The 27,093-nt window shown below is 41.9% G+C and overlaps 1 protein-coding gene across 1 annotated transcript; it reads right to left on the bottom strand.

Annotated features, from left to right (window-relative positions):
* Window positions 1-5,845: 5,845 nt before the first annotated feature.
* si:ch73-206p6.1 (phospholipid scramblase 2) lies at window positions 5,846-25,451 on the bottom strand. Its single transcript, XM_067251865.1, has 7 exons — window positions 25,423-25,451; window positions 8,635-8,728; window positions 8,488-8,530; window positions 7,920-8,140; window positions 7,320-7,481; window positions 6,482-6,643; window positions 5,846-6,158 (listed from the first exon to the last, which is right to left on the bottom strand). The coding sequence occupies exons 2-7, from the start codon at window positions 8,701-8,703 to the stop codon at window positions 6,123-6,125; spliced, it is 693 nt and encodes a 230-aa protein (XP_067107966.1). The 5' UTR covers window positions 8,704-8,728; window positions 25,423-25,451; the 3' UTR covers window positions 5,846-6,122.
* Window positions 25,452-27,093: the final 1,642 nt, after the last annotated feature.

Below are 27,093 nucleotides of genomic sequence, written 5' to 3'. Positions count from 1 at the left end.
GACCCAGATAATGGACGCTATGTCAAGCCGAACAAAACCATATAGAATTAGAATTTATTTGTTCAATGAGTGAAACATACAGATGCATATAAATGAAATGTTCCCCTGAGCTGTAACAGTAAAAATGGACACCAGAGACAGCAGCTCTCCAACTAGGCTACTTCTAACACATTAGCTACCATTTCACCAAAATACCATAATTCGAGTAGCCTAATATCAATTTAGCGGTTTGCACTAACTCATAGCAGAGATACCTCTGGAAAAGTTATCTAGTATAATTATAACTAGAGAGGGTACAATTTCTGGGGAAATTGTAGGGTGTGCTTGCTTGCGTCGGTTGCACAGGGGTCTGTTTTTGAATGACATTTTTACAACTGATATTTCTGTATATTTTATATAAAAATGCATACTTATTATTTATAAAGATTACATAGATTTAAAAGCATTTTTTTTTGCTGCTCATTTACAACTGAAAATACGAGTGAAGTGTAGAATGAAATAGATGTCTTCTCATTTCCCCTGCAAGAGGCAGCCTCATCGTTGAATCAACGAATAAAATTGCCAGACCGGTGTAAAGATTGACCTAATCTCTATGATTTAAACGTCATTTTAAGTTTTTCCCTTCTCATGATATTTTCAGGCATTTAGCCTACTCATTGCATTCATTCATTAATAAAGAACCCCCTTTGAAGATTATTCTACTACGTTACCCGGCAGTAGAAGATGGAATCGCGATTCAAACAGTACCATCTGCTAACTGAAAATATGCCCCCCAAAACGTAAATAAGCTTGACATTTATTTAGTGGAATATCGCTCATTCATAAAAAGCTCACTGGTAGCGATCATTGTCAGTAACAACGCAAAATGCGATATAGCCCTGTGTGGAGAAGCTGCTCCGGTAAATTGTACTACTACGGTACAGTACTAGACTACTGCTGTGTTCGTCTTGGTAGCGATTGCGTTGGTTGAATTAGATTTAACGTCCCGTTGTACGGTTTAGGCTGAAATTAATTATTTTCATGAACAGATTGACAACGTTTAGGCTGTGGCAATGAAGTTCAGTTTAGTAGTTAGATAGATTTTTGATTTAAGTAAGGGGAGTGCCGAACATGTTCTGTCGCCGTTTGACTTCCTACAGCTGTGTAGATGTTTTTGTAGCGTCTCGCGTAGGCTACAGCGTTTCAGTGAGCAACACTGGTTTGAAACCACAGGTAATGGTAATTTCACCAACAAATCGTTTACTTGTAATGTAATGTCATAATAAATCCTACAACGAAAATGTATATGTGAGGAATGTTTATTTTAACGATTGAAAACAGATGCATCATAGACCAATGTAGTATGTGTTGCCCGGGCAACAGAGGCTAATGTCATGATGCTAATACTTCAGTGAAATAGTAGACTACTGTTTCCGAAAGTAGATGTACTTCCTTAATAAAATCAGCTTATATTGTACATTACACGTCACAATTGTGTGTCATATCACAAAGTAAAATGAGTAAATAGTTATCACCCTGACCTCTTTGCTTGTGGCGTTTCTGCAGCTGCCTTGCAGTAAAGCAGTTAGCTTAGCTATCTCCCAGAAGTTAACGAGCTGCTAAACTAATGTTCTGCTAGAGGTAGTCACGCGAGTTTTCGTGACGTTAGTGACGTAAGTAGCGTCATTGACTGTGGCTAGCAAGTTAGCCACCGTTAGCTTCACTTTTCGCTACAAAAACTTAATTTCCACTTAAACCATGCAACGGAACGTAAATCCCAATAGAGGCAACTCAATCGCTACCAAGACGAAACTTTTGACACCTAGGTTGTCTATGTAGGCCAAATATTGACTGAGTTTTAGGGGGGCAAAAAGAATAATAAAAATAATAATATATATGTGAGAGAACAAAGGTTGTGCCCTTGCCGAAGGCAAAGCACACCCAACAAGCACACAGAACTGAGTGATGAACTGCCGGCGGTGGTGGATGGTCCAGGTGCGACAGGAGGATGAACGGCCAGAGGGGCAATGCTCGGTACGGCTCCGCGCTGCAAGAGAAGCCGTGTGTTGGTGAACCCCGTCTGTCTCTGCTCCATGTTAAAACTGTCCGCCGTGAAATGGTCAGTGCAGAGGCGGCTGTTGGAGTTTATCCGAAGCTTTCCAGGAGCGTGGCTCTTCACAAAATCTATCCACCTATTTTTCCTTTCATTATCAATAGGGATAGGCGTTGCAGCGCAGCTGGAGTTCTTGCATCCAGGGAAGATGCAGTTGCGGGTGGTGGGAGACATCCTGAAGCTAGCTAGCTAGCTGATGTAGGCTACAGTACAGCAGGAGGAGCCATTCAGTGATCTGACGTAGATAGGGCGAAATGACTAGATAGGGCATTTTTTGGCTCCGTCCATTAAAACCTGATCTGAAAACGGAAGAGAAACTGTTCTTCGGTTTAACTCCACATTTCAGTGTGACAAAGTTTTAGCGCTTTGCACATGTTTTCAGGAACTCATTTCACACATATATAATGTACTTAGAAGCAAAACATGGAATTTACTTTACAGGATCTTTAATGTAGTCTTGAGGAAACAGCTATAACGTTACCTTTATCAGATTCAATAGTGAGGTATGTTTTCCAAACCCACTGGCTCCTGAAATACTCCAATAGGTTCAATGCAGTAATGCTGCTTTAATTCCAATGTAATGTGCAGTTCGGAAGCCCCAGCATGCATTACATCTGTAATGTAAACACATCGCATAACAGGCGTTGTTGGGTTTCTGCACTTACACGGCTGCTTCAGAAAGTTTGTGAGGCAAAGCACATAAAAACTTTAGCTTGTGTTTAGCATGCACTTGTCACCCCTTGACCCTTCAGTCACACGCATTTCTATGGACACCCTGCTGTCTTAGGTGGCAAACAAAAAGATCTTAGGCTGTTTACGAGTTGTTCAGCTTTTGAGAATGCTTGATTACAAGGAAAGTCTATAGATGTGGTTGTTTTACACAAACCCCACATTCATAAGCTTTTAACGACAAAATGTGCACTGTGTCTGTGCTAGGTCTGCTTTGTTTATCTCTGTGCCGAGGGTTGTGCTAGAAATGTTGGTGTGGTAGTATTGCTCCAATCGCTCTACCCAAACTGCAGTTATGTCTCCCAATTTCCCAACCATACTTTTTGGAACATTCTAATGAAAATTTGAAATCGGATACAAGAAACCGTCTGAAAGGACTTGAGCACACAAAAATCAAGAGAGCACTTCCAGGGTCAAAGAGCATTAAAGGTCAAAAGCCTAACCCTAACCCTAATGAAACATTAACCCTTAACTGATCTTAAAGGTCAACTCCATTGTAACTAAGTTAGACCACTTTATTTGAGTAAACTAATAAACACATTCATAACTCGAACATAGCAAATTAGTCAATCATTTAAACAGTTTGTGTGCAACAGACATTGAAATATGGGATGATTACAAGTAAGTCGTAACCATCCCCATCCAACTCCCGTTCCGGGAGTACAACGGCACTTAGGAATGATTGGCTGGACCTGATGTTTCAGGATCACAATGACTCTTATTGAGAGTCTTGTTGCTCTTATTGGTTAGTTGTAACTGACTTAAAACTATTGTACTTGCTGTGTCATATTTTTGCTGCTTGCTTTTCTTTTTTTTCACAGGTACACCCTTGCATGTTTGAGGTTCATGTTGTAAAATTGTTTAATTGTAACTTGTTCAACTACATGCTCTTATGGTTCTTCCCTTTGGAACTTATTTCGTTTAGTTTTCACAATGTATGCTTCATGTTTTGGCGCCCGCGATGTTGGGGGTATCTCGTTGTTATGATCAGTGACCTTTTGCACTTTTGTAAAACTCTCTTTTGGAAGTCGCTTTGGATAAAAGCGTCTGCTAAATGCATAAATGTAAATATGATATAGGCAGAACAAATAAAAGATTCATGGAGAAACTCAACCTCTCCCAGAAATCACTATGTCTAGAACAGCGTGCGAGAATTTAGCAACGGCTGCTGTCAGTGTATGTTACATTTACATTTTAGTCATTTAGCAGACGCTCTTATCCAGAGCGACTTACAGTAAGTACAGGGACATTCTCCCCGAGGCAAGTAGGGTGAAGTGCCTTGCCCAAGGACACAACGTCATTTGGCACAGCCGGGAATCGAACTGGCAACCTTCTGATTACTAGCCCGCTTCCCTAACCGCTCAGCCACCTGACTCCCTGGTCTGGAGTCTCAAGAACACCAGTGCAATGCAAAGCCAGGTCAATGACCTCCAATGACCTTGGAGGGATAGAGGCAGGAACATCTAGTTTCTCAGCTGTGTACTATATGCACTATTAATTTCCTATATTTCAAAACATCTGTTGATGTGAAACTTATATGCAAAACCAGCAATAATTGTGTATAAGGTCTTAACTGATTAGATGTATTGGATTTGCCTGAATAATTATTACACTTCAAATTCATGCTGTTCCTCACCAGTGATAGCCAGATTGCCTTCTAGCGGCACAAAGTCAAAATTACAGTGTGATGAACTAATGCACTAGAACAAACACAGGGAGACCGTTTGCGTAATTTTAGTTTCCTATAAACAGGGCTCTCAAGTTTTATCAAACGTTTGGCGTGAGATTACCATACCAGTCGACGGAGGGGGTATACACCTACTGATGATTTTGATTAGCATTACTGTAACTCTGTACAACTCAAAACAACTATCATCAACTACAATCTCGGCAGACATCTTCCCTCAGACCTGTATATATCTTGAAGTCAATGTTATTTCCGAGAGAACAAGCCTACTTCCTTTTCCCATTCTTGAAATAGTAATGTGATAAACACTCCAGTTGGCTTTGATAAGAGAATGTTGTTGTTACAGGAATCCATATCCTGTTGCCATGGAAAAAAAGTGATATTCCCAATTATGTTCTCAGAGCGCAAGCCAGCTAAAGGATAATTTATTGAATTTGCAAAGCTTGTGAGTCATTTTTCCTCAAGCTGACATGACGTGTCAGCACATTGCATTAAATATTCTGATGAAAATGTGTTTTAATACATAACAAATCATTATCAAACAGTGCATCCCTACAATTAGTGTATCATCAATTGCAACAGGCTTGGACTACAGTGTTTTGAGGTTGAAATGGCATGTTTATAAAGCATTTACAGTGAAACCTGAGTCTATGACCAAATACACAACAGAGACACTGATATTGAGATGTCATCATATGTACTGTGTGTTCATTTAGCCTACAATTTAGCAAATGGGATAGAAATATAGATAGCACGATACAAGGTGGCTAGCTCATGCCCTCTTGTGTAAGGTAAAAGAAACATTGACAACATTACACACTGTTATAAAACATGCTCCTATTTGAATATAAATAACAAAGACTTTTCAGGTAAAAGAAAAAAAATCATCCCATATCTAACCAGTTAAATTAACCTTAATATTAAACAGTTTGGTCAGTTTATTAAATATGAAAAAATAAATAAATAAACAACATCAAGCCTAAAAACCAAATTGTTCAACAAAACACCATACAAATGATTTTTAATACCAACAAAAAATAAAGTTACTGTAAACATCTATTTTCTCAACCAAAAATATATCATGTTTGTTTCTTAACTCTTTACATATAATTTTGGTAGTAAAAATCCTCACCACACCCATTTCTGTTTACCTTTCCAGTTTTGTTTATGGGAGGCAGTTTTGACACATTATGCGGTATAGGGTTAGTACAATTTAACCTTTTATAGGACTGAGTGCTCTTGGTTCTAAGAGGCAACACAACCACAATATACACACATATAAACACATACAAACGTGGGCATACCCCCCCACCCCCCCAACACACACTCACGCAAAGATAACCACACATTCCGCATCTAGATCCCCTCATTGTGTACCCCCACTCTTGAACTCATATTGTGTGATTCAACCTGAGATGCTATCACTATTATTAGTTAACTAGAAGTTACATTCAGCTGTGCTCTCTTAAAGTTACAATACATACTCCGTCTGAGGTACGTATAAGTAAAAATGTTCATGTCACGTCACAGAGAATCCTATGTCCTGGTGCTGATCAATCGGATGGTGTGACTTCTGGTAGTGTTGATACGGTGGCTGTGGATCTTCAAACGCCCCTAGTTGTTGTTAGAGCTTTCAAAGAACATGAAATCCTAGAGACAAGTTGTGAACAAAAAATCATTATTGAAAAAAATATATAGTATTTTAGCCCAACAGCTATTTTGCAATCCAAGCTTGTGAAATTTACCACAAAAAAAGACAAAGGCCTGGATTATGATGATTCACAAACACAGATTTTCATGAGCTAAGAAATGACAATGAGTGAAATTAATGAAAAGCGAAGTAAAGTTGTGTTTGTCTTCGTTAGTATAGGGTAGTCTTATTTATGGACATTGCATGTAAGCAATGTCACAAAGAGGCTTACAGATGTAAACCTCTAGGGTTGCACTAATTTGATTGAATGTAAAATACTTACGATAAGGAAACAGGCTCCAATCATCACAGCCTTCATCTTCACGTCCAGGTCCATGGGAAACTGGATTCCAAAGTTATCAGTGTCAGTAAACATCTCACGGAGAAGACCTGTCCACTGTTTACTGATCTTCCCAATCTTACTGACCTCATCCATGGTCAAAATCTGCAAGAAATAAACCAAACTTCATAGAAAATTGTAGAATGTACTCGCTGTGAAATATATTATTGTTGCTTGCTTTTTCCACAGGTACACTCTTGCACTTTTGAGGTTCATGCTGTTTAATTGTCTTCCCTTTGGGACTTATTTGGTTTTCACAATGTATGCTTCATGTTTGGTTACCCACAATGTTTGGGGCTATCTCGTTGTTATGTTCAGTGACCTATGCACTGTTGTAAAGCTCTCTCTTGGAAGTCGCTTTGGATAAAAGTGTCTGCTAAATGCATAAATGTAATGTAAATGTAGTAACAATAAATGCAAATCAAAGCTTCACCTGTCAAAGCTACTTGGGAGGAGTTTACTACTGTCATATACTGTTTCAGCTGTCCACCTACCTCAGTTACTGGGGCCCTGTATCCCTGACCCAACCAACCTTCATAGCGAACTCAATAAAAACTGATGAACGATGCACAGTGTACCACACAGACACATACCCCAAAGGATGACCTTTCAAACAGTATAGCCACCATCCCCTTAAATGTGGAGCATATTTCCTTTTCCAAAATGAGAACTGGGAGGGTCCTACCTTGTAAAAATATCCAGAGGGCCGGATCGTAGAAACCTAACATACTTTGTTTTCACAAATATCATTAGGGGTTTGCCATGTTTGGATAGAGTTTACCTCAAAGTCAACATCTGGGAGGCAGCTCCAGCCACAGAAAGGCCCATGGATCTTCAGTACGGGCTCTCTGTGTTCATTCTCCACAATGAACTTGGGAGAGAAGGGATGCCACTGTTGGAGGATGTAGCCCACTGTGTTTCCTGGTGGAGCCTGCACCTCCAACTGAGAGTGGGATTGGGGGGTTGGTTTATGGTGGCAGTGGGGTTAGTGGGGTTTGGGTGTAGAAATAAATAAGTGAGGAAAAAAGTTGTAAAATAACAATTAGAAATAAACAAAGACAGGATAGAATATAGACAAAACTTGGGTTATAGGGTAATATCAGCCCAATGACTGAGCTATTGTATAGTGTGAAGTCTTGTAAATAAATGTGGGTCGGTTTTCTGTAAACCCATGATGCATAGCCTTGGTCTAATGAAGATTTAAATCTTCATTCTAGTGCTTCTTAGGTCTGGACTTGTGTTTAGGGTCACTTCCATAAATGGAAACAATATAAACTGGGAAAAATATTTGAAGCACTGTAAGTATCATATCAAGAGGAGAAAATATGGCAAGAAAACCTTGGTGTGATCTCAGAACTCCATTTTTGTATTCCCAGCTCACCTCTTGTAGACAGCAGGGGAAAAAGCAGGACATGCACTTGAGGGGCCTGCTGACCGTGATGATTTCCTCTCCAAAGTTGTCGAGGACACGGATGGTAAAGGAGCGCAGGGGTCCGCAGCACTGGCGACTCAGACAGTCGTTTTCCTCAACGGCGTAGAACACGTTCTGGCCCATGGCGTTACGGACCTCGTACTTGTTGTTGCTCTCGAAGCCGACTAGGGCTGTGTAGATAAACACACGTTGAACACATCAGCCATACATGGATAAGCAGGTGGGCAGTGTAAGTACACACATATACACAGGGCTCTCAAGTCTCACACATTCACCGTGAGACACGCATTTCAACCAGTTCACACGCTCACATGTCACACCTTGAATTTCATACAGTGAGAAGTAAGGGATCATTTGTCCCGCTATGTACCATTTATGGACGATGTGCAGGCATGTGGAGGGAAGTTTTCTGCAGAGTTGAGAGCTGTCTCGTTAAATGACACCTACCAGCCAATCAGAAGCACCAGCAAATCCACCAGGGCTGGTGGATTTTTTAACAACTAAATGAAGAACTCACCTTCAATAATTTCCACTTTCTGTTTTATGAGTAGCTGGTCGACCTAGATAATACATGAAAAGAGAACAGAGAACATTACAAAATAACAAGAGTTGTTGTCTTGTAATTGATAGTAAGAATATGATAAAATTATAAAACTGAATTTACTTGTGTGAGATATTCCAATCCTGGCGGACAGTTTGGCATGCTGTGGTTGGGCACTTCGTACATATTCATTATTCCTCTGAGAGTGTGACGTTACCTTAGGTCAATGATTCATTACAGCATCATTATAATTGACCCAAAAAATCGTAAAGAGCGATTCAGCGCCATCTTCTGCTAACTTGACCCTATTACTCTCAAAAATAAATAAATAAATCAATATGAACGAGCTAAAGAGTAGTCCATATCTGCTCTCTTATGAAGGTAACTCGGTGGTTATTTTCCATGTATATTTCTAAATATAATTTAACTACGTTCAATAGGCTATTCAGGCTACATTTGAAAGGGAAGCTATGCAGCGTTAGCTATAGCAAATACAAATTCTATCTCACTTCATGTAGCTAAGTCCTACTTTGTTAGAACGGAGGTACTGAGCTTCAAATGGAAGCAAACAACAAATCGCAATCCTCTTAGGGCGCCAGCATTATTTCCCACCCACAAAGGCCCATGTAGGTATGGCTTATGTCAAGGAACTATATAGCACAAGATAGTTTTCCAGGTTTTAGGATGGCACTATTGGAGCGTTACACAATCATGAAGTACCACTGCTTCTGTCATTTTTATTATGACTCAATTAATTCTGGAGTTCTCAGCTTGTCTTAGTCTCAAGCAATGACTGATGCGTCTGCAATAGGAGTTGTTTATAACATGAATAACATTTTAACTTCATGAACCAGTGCATCACAGAAATACTTAATTTAGGCCTAATACGCAGCTAATATTGATCGAGTCGATTACTCACCAATATACTGTATCCGCGTGTAAAATATAGCGGTCCACCTCGAGAGCTCTGTAATGAATCTTCAATTTCATTGGTCGACGTTGTGTTTCCCACCTCTCTCAGCCAGTGGCTAAGCTAGGCTATGAATATCAGGAAGTACTTGTCTTTACATCACAGCGCATGCCCTGCACTGCCGTAGAAGGTGACTATTTGAGTCGTGTGACCGTGCTCTCCACCCTCTTGACTGCGAAATGTTTTGCTGGAATCCCATAAATCCCATTCAAATAATACACTTTATTCCTTTGCCCATTGTTTGGTCAAACTTACGGGGAACGTCCTACTTTATAGTATCTCCATTCCCTGAATCCAGATCCGCTTGCCTTAAATAGCTGAGGTGGGACAACACAGAAGTGACATCTAATGAGAATGTGAACAGCTAAATGAGTGATCTGGTAGACATCGATTGCATTCTAATTGCAATTTTATTGTCCAGTACCCAAATATAACCCAAACTCAACGCAATTAGAAAGGCCAATATAGAAACATATTTCATTTTAAAGCCTACAGTTTATTGTTGAGCTTCAGGTCCGAGACCATCACCAGATAATTGCAGGAAGCAGAAGACAGTGTGTAAAAGCCACAGAGTGCAGACTGTATAGAATGCACATGTTTTAAACAGTGCAATCCCTTAAGTGGTAGTGAATTAAGTGTTTGTGTTGTTATTGCATATGTAGGCTATATATAGTTTGTTCTATTTCCAAATACTTTCTTGTAAGTCGCTTTGGATAAAAGCGTCTGCTAAATGAATAAATGTAAGTAGATCTTAACATGTTATTTTGCATACACTGCATGATACTGTACACTATTAGGAGCACATTGTCATTTAGACAAATACTAGACATTGTTTTGTACTAAGTTGTGTATAACAGTCTGACTCTAATAGTTTTGGCTTTCTTTAGCAGGTAACAGGTTTACACTGATCAGTGCAATACAGAGGCCAAATCCTTTAAAATCTATATAATTGACTTGGATGGATGTAACTGTTCGAGGAAAGGGCACCTATTTTCCAAGCATTTTGTACCATGCAGTTCAACAGTTTTACAACAAGGGTGCAGTGTTGAGCTATATTTTAGTACTGGACCAATTCAGGACTCAATAGTTCAATATTTCAGCAAACAATTTCTTAATAAGTCCTTGACTAAGACACAGAATTGGGCACATGAATGCATAAATAGACAGAGATATGAGCAGACAATCACACATACTTTCTCACTACTTCTCTTTCTCTTCAATATCTTACTTACATTTTCCTTAACCTTCATATATAAGTATAGCCATATCACTGTCAGTGTGTGTGTGTGAAAAGAAAGTTGATGTATTGAAATAAAACACTAATCGACACAGATCTACTTACTCCTCAAGTAAGGACATTTTCAGGCATATGTCAGATTTCATATAGGTTTTAGAGGATCATGTAATGCTATTTATTTATGATATATTGTTAATAATAATATTTGTTAAGAAAATGTTTGAAGCAATTATATAGCTTTAGATTAAGATTTAGAACCATGTAAAGGCGCTTGGAAAAATTATTGAGGACCAAAAACGCCAATGTACTGTGATTGTACTTGTTACAATAAACCCCTTCAGATTGTCTTTCTTGTCTTGTCTTATGTGTGTGTGTGTGTGTCTGTGTATGCACAGTGTTTGTAATATGCACTTACAAAGACACTGTATTGTAAAATTTTTGTGAGCATTTTTGTGTTTTTGTATGCACGGTATGACTATACTACTGTACTTGTACATGAGTTTGTCTGTGTATGTGTGTTTTACATGAAGGTACTGCTCTTTACCCGCATGGGTAATCTTTCGTGCACTCCTAACGAGGTTGTCATGCCCGGCACATAATGAGGAGCTCAAAGATAAATGTAAAAATGCCTCCATTACCCTGCTTTCACCCTCCTGTTCATTAGCTTAGCATAGGCTTACAATACATTACTCCGTCCAACATTGCTCTTGCCCTTCTCTGAGGGCTTGGGTGTTACCTATCCAATCTAATGTTCATGAGATGAGCGTGCACATACACACACACACAAAAGCTTCCTCACACACTGACCCTAACTCACACTGTAGCCAGAAATAGACATCCCTACAGTAGTGTATTTATAGTGTAGATGTTGTTTGCCTGAGAAAATATTACAGGCCTTGCTTTTTAAACACATATGCAGTGTGAAGTTGTGATCTCTTTCTTTCTCTCTGGTTTCATCTCTTTCTTTTCTCTCTTTCTTCTTTCCGCAATTTTTCTCTCTGTCTCAATTTTTTTCTTGCTCTCTTTCTGTAATTTGGCTCCCCTGTCATGCGCTTTGTTTGGTGTGACTTTCCATGCGGTTATCTGAGCGGAGACAGTATGCCTCACCCTGGCACCGGGCCTCAGATTTCCGTTTCCACGGCAACTTTATAATTGTTTTGGATGTCGTCCAAACGCCACTGGATACCGAGGCATTATTGATGTCAAGAGAAACATGTATGCAATGAGGAGACTGAGATACATCCATATGGTTCCATACACAGGCGCATGCAAAGAGCCCATTTAACCATTTTCAATGCGAGTTTTGTAATATCGCTGAATAGATACCACATGTGATGGGTAATATTTCATTTATTTGATCTTTCTATATATCACAAAGGGATAATGATGTGGAATACACTCTTTGCAAGCCTCTGAACTGCACATTATTCTTCTCTATTCATGTCATTAAGTCATTGTCACAGTACATGCTGCTGTGTCCGGGATGGGAGCCCTACTGAATTGCCTTGTGTCCATCACAATATGATTTTTGATGACTGAATAGGAGAATACGAATGAGATATCAGTCTTGCTGATATCTAAACACAGGGGGAAAAGAAATCGATGGTGCATGACATGAGAATGTTCCTGGTTATCTAATCACATGGAAACCCATCATATACAGGGTACTCCTGTACTTGTTTCCATTAAGTGGAGCAGTCTTTGCTTTTGACAAGTTTACAGTACCAAGGGTGCGGATGAGACGTCCAAGTGCAGCTGGAACAGCTATATTGTCATCACCTCCTCCACGCCCCCCCCCCCCCCCACACACACACACACACACACACACAGCCACCCCCCCACACACACCCCTCCACACACACTCGCACACACCTTAAGCCCGGAGCAGTGCCACATTAACCACTGTTGGCAGTGACACTCATTAAAATAACATATATAGTATCAACAGCCACCTCGAGCCCCCCAGTGAATAAGCCTGTGAACGCTTCATTGTAAAACATCACCTTGGTACAACTCTAGTTTGGTTCCTTCGCTCCGCCCGACTGCAACGCTCCCCAGTCTCCTCTCCTAGCATTGTCATAGCGAAATATGTGTTAATGCAGGCTGAAAATTAGGTCCTGAGTGATGTTTTTCTCTCGCCAACCCCCACCCCCTTTAATCCCCCCCCCCCCCCCCCCCCTAATCACCTCCGGTTAATTTATGGCCTGTGAGAAGGAACACTGGGAGTGAGAAGTGAGTGAGATGTGATGAGAAAGCCCTGAATAGACCAGGGGCCAACAGGCCCTTGGAAAAACACAAAAGGTCTACCACAGCTGTTTTGGGAAGCGAGACAGGCCTTCCACGAGTCACCATATTTTGTTCCCCCGGAGCCAAGCTGAAAATGTTTCAGCTGTTTCTGAGTACAGCAGTAGTCATTGCAAAAACTGCTAACCAGGTATTTTTTTAAATAATTTTTTAATTGAGTGTAATTTGTGATCTTAAGTTGTTCATTTGGAGAATGACCATCAGAATTTTAAATAAGGTAAAATTATGTTAGGTGGTACATGTTTTATAATCTTGATTCTCCTTCACTACCGCAACCATTTACCAGATTAGCGGGTACGTCAATAAACTCATGAAGACTAGGACCATACATTACCAGTACCATATGGCAGAAGCCAGACCGGTTCAGCTTGATAGCATGCAGACAACCCGAAACAGCACAAAGTAAAAAAAGGAGGGGCCAGCAGTAAATGAGGTGGAAAATATCAAAATTCCCTTCAAACTTCTCAGCAACTGCCAAATAGTTTGTGGGGGGTAGTATGAAGATAAAAAGGGAAGAGAGGGGTAAAGAAAGAGGACAACAGCCGATCACCTTCGCAGAGTGGGCTGAATTATTGGGGGTGGGGGGAAACCCCGCAGTGCCACAGGAAGGTGTCACCAGGCATCAGGAGTTTGCTGTCAAGCGCCGGTTACCAACTGTCAACTGCAGCTAAAAATGATTTTCAGAATCCGGGGTTAGAAGTTCAGCACTGTTTTCTTCTTCCAGACGAAGAGGAAAAACTCTGTCACCATCGCTGGGCCAGTAATGATTTATTCTCTCCCTTGTACAAACACAATGTAGGCTCTCTGGCTATTCATTTCTTAGTCTGCATCTTGGTTTTCCCTCATGACCATTAGTTAGGCTACATGCAAGGCACATGTGATCGTTATAAAGGGTGGTGGTTTTGAATATAACTCTGCCTCTTATGTAAAATAGTCGATTCAAACTGATTGAGTGTTGGTTTTAATGTACAGTGAGGTGGATAATTGGATAATGTAGTCTGTCTGGTTTGTAAGGAACTCTGCATATTGTACTTGTTTGACATTCTGTGTCTGACTTGAGATATTGCATTAGCAAGAAATAAATTAGGTAAGATAAATCTTACTTTTTTGCTGGGTCCATTGGTTTAAGAGGAATTCTGCAATACTGTTGGGCCATTATCTCCGATATGGATATGTTTGTATCTTGTGATGAAAACACGTGTTTTTGTGAATGTTGAATGGTACAAATGTACCACCCCTATACAAGCAGGCTATGTACACCTTTGCTGAACTGTAGCCTAATCGAACACAATCAGAATTTTTTATATATCACTTGACATAAAACAGCAGCAAGTTTGAACCTACAGGACAATGATGGAGGATGATCCAAAGCATTATTAAGTCCCCTTTCTCTCGCTCTCACTCGTCCTAGACTTTTTCTCTCTCCATGTGTTCTTAGCAAGGGACTGCCTCCTTGCCATCTAAAGAGAGAGAAAGAGAGAGTGTCCGGATGAGCCATCTGCAGACCACACTCCATCCCCAAACACTGGGGGAATCACAAAGGTGTTATTTTTCAAAGCTGGCCCTGTCCACCTCCCGCCGAGGGTGCACGGACGTGGTTCAAGGGAAGGTGGGAACTTCTGAAGGCCTGAGTCCACCCCCATCCCCTCTTACCCCCCTTACCCCCCAGCCCCCACCCCCTCCCAGTCGCCTGCCTCCTCGTGGGGCAACCCTTTGAGGGTGTCATAACTGTGGCCTGTATAACATGGGTTACTGCTGACGGTGGTTGGTCACAGTTGATGAAGCCTTTAAAGAAGCCTTCCCTTTCATGGCTTCTGTAAAACATTCTGGAGGGCTTGGGCAAGGCCTGGCTCCCAGATGATCACAGAGAAGAAGAGGGGTGGGGGGTAGGGAGGCCGACATGCAGTTCACCCTCTGGCAGGTAGAGGGTGCTGCAAGCTCATGTTTGAGGAGAAAGTCAATTCTGCTCACAGCCCTACTCCTTACCCTTCCCCTCCTCCTTCTGCCCAAAAATGAAATCCCTTCTCCATTTTAGTTTGAGGCCTCTGCGCCAGAGAGAGGGCTTGGCTATAGCTGCCGCAACACAAAATGACTCCTCCATGTTTTGTGGTGCACGAGGAGGAGGCAGTCTCCACATTGATAGTAAGGATGAAGCCTGGGAAACACGTTTGTGTGAAACAATCTGCGGCACATGCACATCGTAAGATGAAGCTGTTACCGTGCCACTCGACGGCGGGTCTTTAAGATGAGCATGTGTGTGCAAGGGGTAAAATAGAACTTTAAAACCTCAACGGCGGGGCGATAATAGCATGAGGGGTCTACAGCACCTGGGGCTCACCTCTCTCCAGAGCGTCCCGCTGGACTCGGTGTCCCGTCGCTCCACCATAAAACTTGATTGTGGAAAACACTAACATGCTGAGACTGATAAAAGAAAAGACAAAAGAAGATAAAATATGACTTTTCACAATGTGGTTTTACATGATTATAGAGTGATTATGGGGGAATTGGTTGAAAAACTAAAAAGAGTATTTCAGCAACAATAAAAAGCTTCATAATTGTACTTTTGAAATTAATGTGCATTTTGGATTTGCATTCATATTTCGAAACTGTACTGTGCACATACAGATTATTTACTGATTGCATTATAGTTTATCTAAATAACACATGAACACACATTTACTAGAATTTGAGTGGTTTTGTTATTTCCTTCCACAATTTCTCTAGCTGTACAGAATGTACTGTATTCATTTATTTTGAATAAAATTCTCATTTTGCTGAATTGTGTTTTTTGTGTGTTGGTGTCTTCTCCAGGCTAAAGAAAATAGATTGGAATTCTGAAATGTGTAATGACGATTTAGTTTTTTGAGATGTCACAGAAATATGTAAAAGTTTGCAACATAAATTCAGATAATTCATGGATAGGTTTTTGTTTGTGTGCAATGACATTATGCAGTTATGTGGGTTTATTATTATAGATTAAAAACATTGAAGACATTTTTATTGTAAAATAAAAAAATGGGAACAATTTAACAATTGGAAAAGGAATAGAAAAGTTTACAAAATTAGACGGAGAAAAACACAATACTTTTTGTTTCTAATTATTTTACCATTGAGTATTTGCTGAAACCTCACAATAAGTACAGTTTGTATACAAAATTAAGCAAAATAAATGTGTTTCTAAATCATTTTATTATTCAAAAAATATCCTTAGCTTGCTTGGTCAAAACATGTATTTTATATATGTTTACATTTTATATACATTTTATTACAAACAAAATTGATTGGTCCTCTAATTTAGTGTTTTCATTATTTCTTTGTGTTGTTTCTTTGTGTTGTTTTGTCAACACAAAATAGACATAGAAAATTAAATATTTGAGGAAAAAAACTACAAAGAATTGTAGAAAAAAATACTTACTCTTAAAATGAATTATTGTTTATCTTTGATGAGGAATTAGCAAGGTAACTTTAACTACAGGCCAAATCTCATGCTTGTGCTCTCCACTGGCCCATAGCTCTGTGGTAGATATGTTGAACTCTGAGTGGTAGGACAGCCACAGTGAGGCTACAACCTTGCCCTGTGTGTGTCTGTGTCGGAGCAAAGGCCGGTGCGGTTTGGGGCTTCCCCTCAGGGCATGCTACGTGAGCAAGAGCATGTCTCCACTGTGCTCCGAGTGTGGACCTGGGGCACTAACAGACAGAGAGAGAAAGCTGGGTCTGGCACAATGCTCCTCTGTTCGCTGTGTGTTGTGCTTCCCTCTCACACACACTGAAGACTCCTCTCCACACAGTTGGAAAGACAGGGGTCACTGACTGGATGCTCCCAACTGAGTACTTCAGAGCACCTCTTCTCCTAAACACACACACACCACACACTACACACAGAGGGTGTAGTGTTAATGTCTTTTTCCACTCTGGCGCCTGGTACAAAGCCTTTAGTGGAGCTCTCAAGCTGATCTGGCAGATTCCCCTTTATTATCTTTATGGTGCAATAAGTTGTTGTTCACATTGGATTAGGATGACAAACCAGGAATGGCTGTAAAAATACAACAAAGACATTTGAAATGAGTTCAACAAATCGAATGAGCGTCCCTTTTTTAAAAGTTGATTGGAAAACTAGGCTATATGATGTACCAGTCAGAGAAACAAAAGTTGTCTATACAAACACAACTCTATTTTGGACCCCGGCCAAACTTTGATGGACAGTCCATTAGTAAGAGTGAAGTTTGATTCAATCGACACACTCTCAATGCTCCGGTGCATTAGTTACGTTAACGCTGTGCTATCGACCCCAAAACACGAATAATCCAGGAGCCATTCGGAGAGGCTAAACATGAACTCATCAAGCAGTGGAGGGGGGGAGGAGGAAGCAGAACGCAGGAAGAACGACGGAGGAGAGGAGGTTGATCCCTCTGCCGCTTGACGTCAGGCATCCATCTAACCGCTGTTATTCCTTAATCTGATTCGCTTGGCTGCGGTGTTGGACCGCTCCAGCCCGTTGGAAACGTTTCATGTGCGTGATTGATGCCATTGTCAGAAATGCCAAGGTCAATATGCGACGCGGCACCGAAAAAAAGAGAACTTATTTTCAAAAATCGCCTCCCATGTATCATCGTCTTTGCAATCTGACCTTGCCTCCCTCTGTAATAACATTCAGCGAGAGGACAACTGCTGGGTTCAGACTTGCGGCTTGGCGTCCATCTTTCAAACGGGTCATGGCGCTCTCCATAAGAACCCATGTCACTCGTAACAGAATGCAGGCATATTATTTACACTGAGACAGATTTGGGTCTGACTAAACCAATTTAGTAAGACTTGTGTACATGTAGGGCCACAGTCCAATGAGGGTCCCTGTTGCTGTGTACAGTAATGCACGTATTAGTGTAACAAATTGACAGCATACGTTGACGTTCTTTCATTGCGGGTTGACATGAGAAAGGATTATACAGTGCCCATACAATTTAGCATAACACTTTGAAAGTGTTGCGCAATCTTAATTTGTTTTGAAGTTGCAACATGTTGTCATCCCAAAACATTCACTGTTTTAGTGCTAGTCTGTAGCCCAAGCATCTCAACGCTTAAGGAATGTTACAGGGCTCGAAGTCTTATGCGGAGGAGGGGTGGTTATGTCCTGGTAATACACTCTCTGTCAGTCTGACACTGTAGTGCAGTATTGAGGGGGGGTGACCTGAGAACATGCAACTCGAGATAGACTAGAGGCTCAGCATGGTTAAGGTAAGCAGGGTTAAGGTCCAAAAAGACGAAATGCACCAACATTTTGTCGTTTAAACAAAAAAACTCTGTCACTTCAGTTACCTACAGTAAACACCTTTTCCACTCACTCAGAATCTAATTTCTAACCAAATTCGACTGAAATACTGGCAGTTCACAATTACAATCTGATGAGAGTCACATACCAAAGTTCCTGTGAAATTGATTTCAATATGCTGCCCTGTGCGCTTGTCATGTTCTTGCCTAAAGACCTGAAATTTTGTTTTGTTTAACAATTCCTTTCTTTAAAATGAAGCACACTAAGAAGCATTAAAGCCAAAAACTGCAATTATATTACAATCACTGGCACAGGATAATTGTCGTATATTTACATATTATGGCTTGGTCAACACTGGCTTTTTAATAGCCTACCTACAAGGGACAGTTGGTTACTGATGAATACGGAGGAAGAAAAAAAGAAGGCATGTGGAGATTAAACGAGATAACAACTGGAAATCAGCCAACCCTGAAGCCAGTGTCTGGACATTCTCTCTTTCTCTGTGTGACTCGAGGAAGTGGATGCTAACCTATGTTCTGCACCCTACCCATACCCCCCACCATGTTGCTGTCTCCTGACTGTCCACTGGCCCCCTGACTCTAGCAAGGCACTGAGACCCAGTCCTCAGACACCTGGGGGAAACACCAGCGCAGACAATTAAATACAGTCACTGGGAGAATCCAAAGGAGAAAAACAGCCATTAGGATTCAAGACTCACTCAAGACAGCCTATGACCAAAGAAGGAGATCTACCCCAAGACTCAGGGAAATGACTTCAATTAACTATAATGTTAATCACTATAGCTCGGAACAAAAGTCAAGCTGAGAAATCCCTTGATGGAAATTGTTATAATTGCCCCTAACTACAGGGATGAATATTTCTCCCCGCTTAATTACATGTGACTTAATATTTAAATATACCATTTGCCGTTTTTAAAGTATCTTAATCATGGCCATTCATTTTTAATATCTAACATTTAGAGTGGCAGGGGTGCAGACAAACACCTTTTACAGTGTGACTGGTTACAAGCGTCAGGTAACGGTAACAGAATGTCAGGTATGTATTATGCATGAGAGGTTGCTGACAGGAACTAGAGTGCTTCGACAAGAAAAGGTAATTGTGCTTTCCTCATTGGAGGGTCGAAACAATTGGTGGCACTCCGAGCAAGATTTCTGACACCAAGCAGAGATCCACGTAGACTGACTTCCTTCTAAACAATGGCGCCAACTACTTTGTGGTTTCTTTTACAAAAGAGAAGAAAAAAAAAGCTACATTTTCCACTTTTAATGCTTGACAGGCAAGCCTACCGTATTTTGGGGAAATAAAGCCGTGGTTTATACCCCGATTTAAAATAGTTCTTGTGGTGGTGCAGCTTATATTTCGATGCAGCTTATAACACGTTTTTATAACAAAACAACAGTAGAAACACTTTTTTCGTGAATGCTATTTAAATATTAGTCAATTCCCGGGCAATAGAAAACATACATTACGCACTTACTTTCGTTTTCGAAGTGTGTTACACAATGACATGCTGTAAAATCGCCTTTACTTGTGCATTGCTTGGTATCATTGTTCCCGCATCAAGTGCGGCATATATTCCAGTGCGGTTTATACTCAGATTTACAAACACAAAGCTCCCATTCTGGTGGGGTACGGCTTATAGAAACTGCGGCTTATTTTCCGAAAAATAGGTAGTCTTGGCCCAAGTCGAGCCTGTGGCACAAACTGGACTGACAGTTTGTGCCACATGATTCATGTTAATGACTCAAGTGGCATGACTGAAACATAAACTATAGCACTACATAACACTGAGTGGAACTGAAAGTTTTGTTCCAACTGTACAACTATTGGAAATCAAAGAAAATCCACAGTGAATACACACATTTCATATCCACGCTGTGTGCAAGCTGACTTATCAAAATGGGCAAGAGATACTGTGAAGAACCCCTCTCTCCTCTCTGTCTCTCTCTCTCTGTGGTCATTAACGATCCCATGGCAAGGCTTGCAGAGGTTCAGGGGTGGTAACCCCAGTGTCCTGGCCTGCAGCCAATGGTGGCTCTCCCAATCTGGACACCTAAATCATCGTCTCGTCTAATTGGCTGAATCACCCGCTGGTTACGGACCCCAGCTGATGCATGGGCAAAAGCCTTGCAGCATTCAGACGATGTTTGCAAACTGCCAATGTTGTGTTTCCTCAATGTTTTCAAATGGTTCTGACATTGAGCGTTACAATATAAACTGAAAACACACTAGCATCTTGGGAATGGACATTTAAATCCGACCTGTATGATACAGCCCTAAAGTACCAGCCCTCAACTGTGAAGAAATCAAGAATTTCACTGTGAAATGAAATCTCAACTTGAGAGCAATTATTCCAATATACACAAATCAACCAGACTCTAGGTTGCAGCATTTCCACCACGCTGTCACTTATCTACTGAGTTGACAGTAAGCTGAGCTGCTGCAGGGATGCACACACACACATACACACACGCAAACACACAGTCACACACAGCAGTGTTAAGCAGGCCTGCAGGTCACGCAGTGTGAGTGAAAAACGGAGAGTGGGAGCCTGAGCGAGCAGCTGCAGGAGCCATGGGGCGGGCCTTACGGTGAGCAGCGAGGGGTTGAGGGGGATGAGGGGGCTGGGGACGGACGCTGCGGGGCTGGGGGAGGAAGGGGGAGGCTGAGGGGGGGCTGGGGGGAGACCCGGAGCCAGGGGCCGCCTGTTTAATTGGAGCTCATTTACACAGCAGTGGAGCAGGAGACACCTGAAGGGCCTTGCTGCCTTATCTGCAGTCCCTTCTCCTTTCCTTGCATTTACTACAATTTAATTGTAAATTCAAAAGATGTTTATGGTCAGCTAAGAGTTATAATATTTTTATGTCAGGAAGTTGTTAGAGTTAGAGTTGCACCAACCCTACATTGGTAAAGTTAGGAAATTGGAAAGCATGTATTATACATTAACACCTCTCCCACCCTCAACACAGTCACAAATCTGTCCTGCAGTATGACATAATTGCAATGATTTGCATAGATTACATAGATAGCATTTACAGGCATTTATCTGACATATTCATCTACCATTATCAGACGTCTGCTAAATCAGAATACAAAAAAATGGCTCCTAAGTTCAAATAAAAAACTCACAAATAGCAGTAGGGTTGATGGGGATGGTGAGGAGGAAGAGGAGGACAAAGAGAGGAGGAGGAAGAGAAGGAACAACTTACTGTAATCTTACTGTAATCATAGTCATGTTCAATCAGACACCTGCTATTAAGTAGATAAATACACTTTTCCCAGTGTGGTGCCGGATACACTGAGTCCCCATAAGGCACTGCGCTGCTCTTTATCAAACCCTCTCCACCAGCCTTTACCAATGCACAAAAACCTGCCCTTGCGACTATTATCTCACATTTCAACCATGTCTGGGAAGATGTCCCCCAAACTCCCCCCAAAAAGCCCTCGTCCCTATCATAAAGGACACCATATCATTGACCGTACACTATTGCCCCTGAGTAGTGCGCCAGGGAGCAGATTTTTGGTGAGTGCTTTCTTTTTTTACTGGGCTTTGTGGTGAGGATGGAGAGGAAGATGAGGAGGGGAAGAGGGGTGGTTGGTCCAGTCCATTAGTATGTACCACTATGTTATTTTTTTGTTTTGTATGTCTCTTTTCCATGCTCACTCGTAGTAATAAGGAAAAATTGGGGAATGGGTCTTTATTGGGTGCGGTGGGGGTTGGTGGGGTGGAGGGATGGGGGTGGGGTGGGAAGATGGGGGGGGGGCTGTGGGAAGGGGGCATGCAGACGCGCGGGGGCTTCTTGCCTCCTTAATCTCTCGTCTCGGCTTTTCAGCTCCCGCCAGTGCCCACACGCTGGCAGTAGGGGCCAAGAGGATACCCCCCGCGGGGATTCTTACTCAGCGCCGGTGTCATGGCCACCGTAGCGCCTGATAAACACTAAGTAGAGACTGTCACAGGAAAGGCAGGTTTTTTTCTCTCCCTCTCTTTCTCATACACCCATCTCAGCTTAAAGTGCTTCAGACTCTGTCTCGGTGTAAAATGCCATTGTTGGACAACTGATAATGGAGACTTGGGCCAGTGGTTGGCCTTGTAATGTGTCTACACAAAGTCTCCTCAGCACTAGAGCTGTTGAGGTGGAGTGAAGAGTGGAGATATTTATGTGTTGAGGTTTCAGCTGCAAACCCCTTTGGGCCTCTAGGTGTCTAGGTTCCCTTGCATCTCTGCCCACAGACAACACACTGAACACGGTCCCGACACATGCCTACTTCTGTTTATCATACTGAACATATTGAGCAAGGTAGGCATCTCCCATTGCTGCTTAGCCTTATCGCTTATGCAAGGATGGGGTGGGAGTCTACTATGCACAGCCCACCTTATCAGATCAATGAGAAAGCTTATGGAGGTTTCTAATTTTCTAATGCTGCTCTCCTCAGAGACAAACAGATACCTCGAGATACCTTTTTATGATACTGTATGGTCAGGGAATGTAAGAGGATTTAAGGAATAGGAAAAAAGACATACGGAAAAATCAGTTTGATGCTCTTTTTTAATTAAGAAAGTGTAGTGGGTAGAGAGGGTCATCCAATAATCGCAAGGTTGGTGGTTCAATCCGCAACTCCTACTGTCCATGTGTCGAAGTGCCCCTTAGCAAGACACTGAACCCCAAGTTGATGGGCAGGCCAGCTTTGTCGCCATCAGTGTGTGTGAATGGGTGAATAAGAGGCAAATATGTAAAATGCTTTGGGTGCCGCTAAGGAACAAAAAAGCGCAATTTAAATTGTAGTCCATTTACCATTTTATTCTCTCTTTTATTCTCTATTCTACTCACTGAGCTTTTAGGGAAATTAAGCTCTTGTATTTGAGTGGTACTTGAAGTTTAAAATCAAGTTAGATATTAGGCAAGAATATGTGTGCAACCTTCTCAGTCTCATAGCCAAATTATTCCATTCAACTATCTTTGACTTCCATGAACCACTGTTAACTCCATGTCAACATTACTTTTTTAAGTTATTTTAACTCTGGTATAACGTTATTCAGTACTGTGTTTTTTTTAAATTCTGCAATCATTTTAAACTGAAGTAGAAATGAACGGTAGCGCTATGTTCATGTAAGTTACACCAATACTACTTCATGTTTAGGAAAGTTCTCTGTTAATACATTGTGCCAATATTATCTTGATGTGTTCTCTGTAACAAAGAAAACAACTACTGGAAACAGCGGGGTTAAAAGTATCTCTCCTCAATACAAAAAAAACACCTTGAAACCAGGATATGCGGTGTGTACCGACAGACACTAACCCTAACCCCATCCCGAGTTCCTCTGTGTTTCGAAGGAAATTCATAACTTTGTGGACAAAGTTCAAAGCCATCCCTGAGAATATCTTTGGATGGGAAAGAAAGAAAAAAACACTAGAACCTCTCTTAAAATCACACATGTCACCGATTGAGTTGCAAAGCGACTTGAGATGAGATGCGTCTGGAAGCATTGGAGGGGGTCTCGGTATCCCTCTCTCTGTCAAGGTCTCTCTCTCGTTCCCACTCTCTCTTTATCTCTAACACACACAAACAGACACAGAAACACACACGCAAACTTCCCCTATCTATCGGCTGGGTGGAATTCATCATCTGTTGCGAGGGCGCAGCCTCCCGATAAGCAGGCTGCAGCCAAGCTGAGCCACTATATCACTGGGAATGAATGAACGACCCCACTCTGACCCAACAAGGGGAGGAAAAACACATGTTCTGCTGGTCTGGGCTGGCCGACTACCTGCAGAGAGGGTTGGGAATTCCTACAGCGGGAGGGATGGAGCGATGGAGAGATGGAGGAGGAGAGAGAGGGGGGAGAGGGGCTCCATGTGTCCACGCGGTCTGCCATTAGTGCAGAGTAGCCCTGCGCCAACATGCTGTTCATTTTCCAGACAACACCGTTGTGTTGGTTGACCGCAATGGGTTAATTGATATTTGCTGTAAACTGGTGAAAATGAATTTGGGCAACAACAAAAAAGCAGGGGGTGGGAGGATCATTGGAGGTGTAGAGTACACCCCAGTTGCTATTTGGTCAACGTGGCAGACCACTGACGAACTGGAACCATTCGGAGATTGTTGGTGGAACACATTGTAAGCCCTGAAACAAGCTTAGTCTGGAGGGGAGAGTTAAAAAAAAAATTTTATTATGTTGCTTGTCTCTCTCATCACCTTGCAAATCATGTGGTTCTTGTTCTGAGCCCAGCAAGGTCCATTGCTACCCATTGTGTTTTTATTGTCCGTAACATTTTTGCCACCTTCCAAACCAGAGGGGAAATTTGAGCACCTTTGTCCAGGACAACTCGTTATTTCATAACAGCTCATACATTTCTGCCCTGCCCATGTCTTCAGTGAAATACAGCTCTGGCTTTCATTACCACTGTGTGTGTGTTTGTGAATGTGTTTTTTTCCTCCAAATTATTTGTGTGGGCTCAAGCCTGCACATACGTATTTGTGCATTTGGAGATCTACTCCCCTAACTAGCGAACAAACTGCATCTCCTGTATGGACGTCACACAGTACATCACTCATTTTGTGTTCATTTTCAGTTATAAAGTTGTGAGGGAGGGAACTGACACCTCATGTCTGGACATGGGCCAGGACAAACTAGGAATGGTGTAAAGTGGATGGGGCGTGAGGGCGTGGCCACTTGGCTACAGACAGGATGAGCCCCGTGACTGGGCTGTAGAGTCTATGGGGCGGGGTGGGGGAGCGGTCGACTTCGCCCCTTTATTTACTTTGACCCCAGGTCCACAGGAGGCCCAGGGAGGGCACATGCCAAACTCCCCAGGCGGGCAGAACTGCCCTGCCCTCTCGCTCACCTCGCTACCCGCCCCACTGTCTCCACCGAGATATATGAGGGTTTGGGTCTGGCCTGCTTCTGCTCTGATGATACTCTTTCTGTCTCTGTCGCTGCCCTCTGTCACTCTCTCATTATCTGGGTCATGACTGCTGACCTATGATCCAAAACATACTTCAAATTTATTTTACTATTCAACAGTATCTTGGCAACAATGAAATTATTTCGTGAAAGAGACAACTATTCTATTCTATTTGATTGATCCAATACAAACCATGCAAAATACATACCATTTCCACATCCAGAACCGAGTTCTTTATATTTCCTTGATTGGTTTATTTCTCTTATTTAACCAGCATGAACTGCAGGCTGGGGTCAATCATTGTTGTTCGGCAAGCTCATTACTGAGACTTCTCTAGTACTGTGTTAACATCGGCGTCGGTGTGAACGTAAGAGTGGCAGCTACAACTCAGTGTCCTCTGCCCTCACTGAATTCCATTCCCGCTCAATATCTGGGGGAACACAGTTAGGCAAATCAATTTCCTCAAACAGTCTCGGAGCACTGGCAAGACGCATTCAAATTTACACCTAAATAAATAACATTTGTTATCTGATTACACAATTTCATAAACGCTCGTAGAACGAACCGGTCAATTATGCATGGCCTCGACTATGCTTCATAAATAAACTCGCAATTAAGTGCGGTAATGGAAGATAGAAGAAAGAAAAGGAACAGGAGGAGAAGAAACAGCAGTGATATTTAAAATGTTGATTATTCAATTGAGCTGATTTTTCTTTGAATTTGCAAGCTGTACTTGCCCGATTCTTGATGTCCTTACCGTGATAAATATTGTAGTAGGCTAGCTACCATTGTAATGTGATCGCCATGGTGAATGCGGCCTGCTACTTAATCGTGTGATTAGAAATGCTAAACATAATTGCAGTTCTAAGACCTGTAGACTTGTAATAACCGCAACAATAAGTCACGGACTGATCATATTTTAAAGTGACATGTTACAGGGGTGTCGGTAACAGTTTAACCTCGGGTTATGACGTTTTAGAGCTGACTTGGGTCGCGTAGGGACTTTGGGATCAGGAGGTCTTGTTTGGTGAAAGAGGGTTAATTGATTGTCGAATCGTGTAGGGCTGTCAGATAATGTCAGCTGCGCGGTGTGTTTGCAAGGATGACTCCAGGGCAAATGTGACTCAAGGAACACGGCGCCCTCTCGTCCGACAAGCCTGGCGACGTCGGCAGTGGCATAGTGGTGGCGCAGAAAATGCCACCCCGAGTTGACAAACGTATTTCATTTCAGAAAGCACTCGATATTGTCATGCCGTGCAAATTACTGTACGTTTCAGTCGGTCGTAGAACACTAAGGCAAATATTGCCTCTAGAATATAAAATGTTGCTCTGAAAGCATGTTTACTCCGGAAAGCGAATGTCTTCCTTAATTCATATGGCTTGTTATTAATGTTATATATGAGGCAACATCTTGGTCTTTGCAAAGACAAGTTCAAGTGTGAAAGAAAAATCTATTGAAAATAGACATCTTGTGTTGAGATGTTTTGTGTTGAGAGTGACATGCTGTGCCTTATTGAATGACCAATTACTCTACAGTAAACCCTTTTTGCCATTGAAAACTGAAGCCAATGGCAAAATCTATCCAATTCCAGTGGTTGTAAGTACCCAGAGTGTTTTGGACTTCTATGGGGACGCCAATGAAGCTGCTGGGCATCCACTGAATTTCAGCCCCCATCTTGTTCCTCTCCGAAAAGCTCTGGCGTGGGCCCGTGGTTGCCAGGCACCTCCTGAGGTGACTCTATCAGAGGCAGTCAAGCCTGAAATCAATCACTCACACCCATCAAAGGCTGCCCTGCACTGCCATTGTGACTGGGCCATCTGGGCCTCAGCACACTGTCTACATTTATCTCTATGTTCTATATGAGTGTGTGTGTATGTG

The sequence above is a fragment of the Osmerus mordax genome, chromosome 15 (assembly GCF_038355195.1).
Source record: "Osmerus mordax isolate fOsmMor3 chromosome 15, fOsmMor3.pri, whole genome shotgun sequence".
Lineage (NCBI taxonomy): Eukaryota > Metazoa > Chordata > Actinopteri > Osmeriformes > Osmeridae > Osmerus > Osmerus mordax.
This window is presented reverse-complemented; position numbering and strand designations above follow the sequence as displayed.

What these genes read in the sequence shown, in the direction of transcription:
- si:ch73-206p6.1 (XM_067251865.1), bottom strand. Translation starts at nt 8,703, where the DNA reads ATGAATATGTACGAAGTGCCCAACCACAGCATGCCAAACTGTCCGCCA. An exon ending in TCCCCTGCTGTCTACAAGAG is followed by an intron (nt 7,482 to 7,919) that starts GTGAGCTGGGAA and finishes TCCCACTCTCAG; the next exon opens with TTGGAGGTGCAGGCTCCACC. An exon ending in TTGGAGCCTGTTTCCTTATC is followed by an intron (nt 6,159 to 6,481) that starts GTAAGTATTTTA and finishes ACTTGTCTCTAG; the next exon opens with GATTTCATGTTCTTTGAAAG.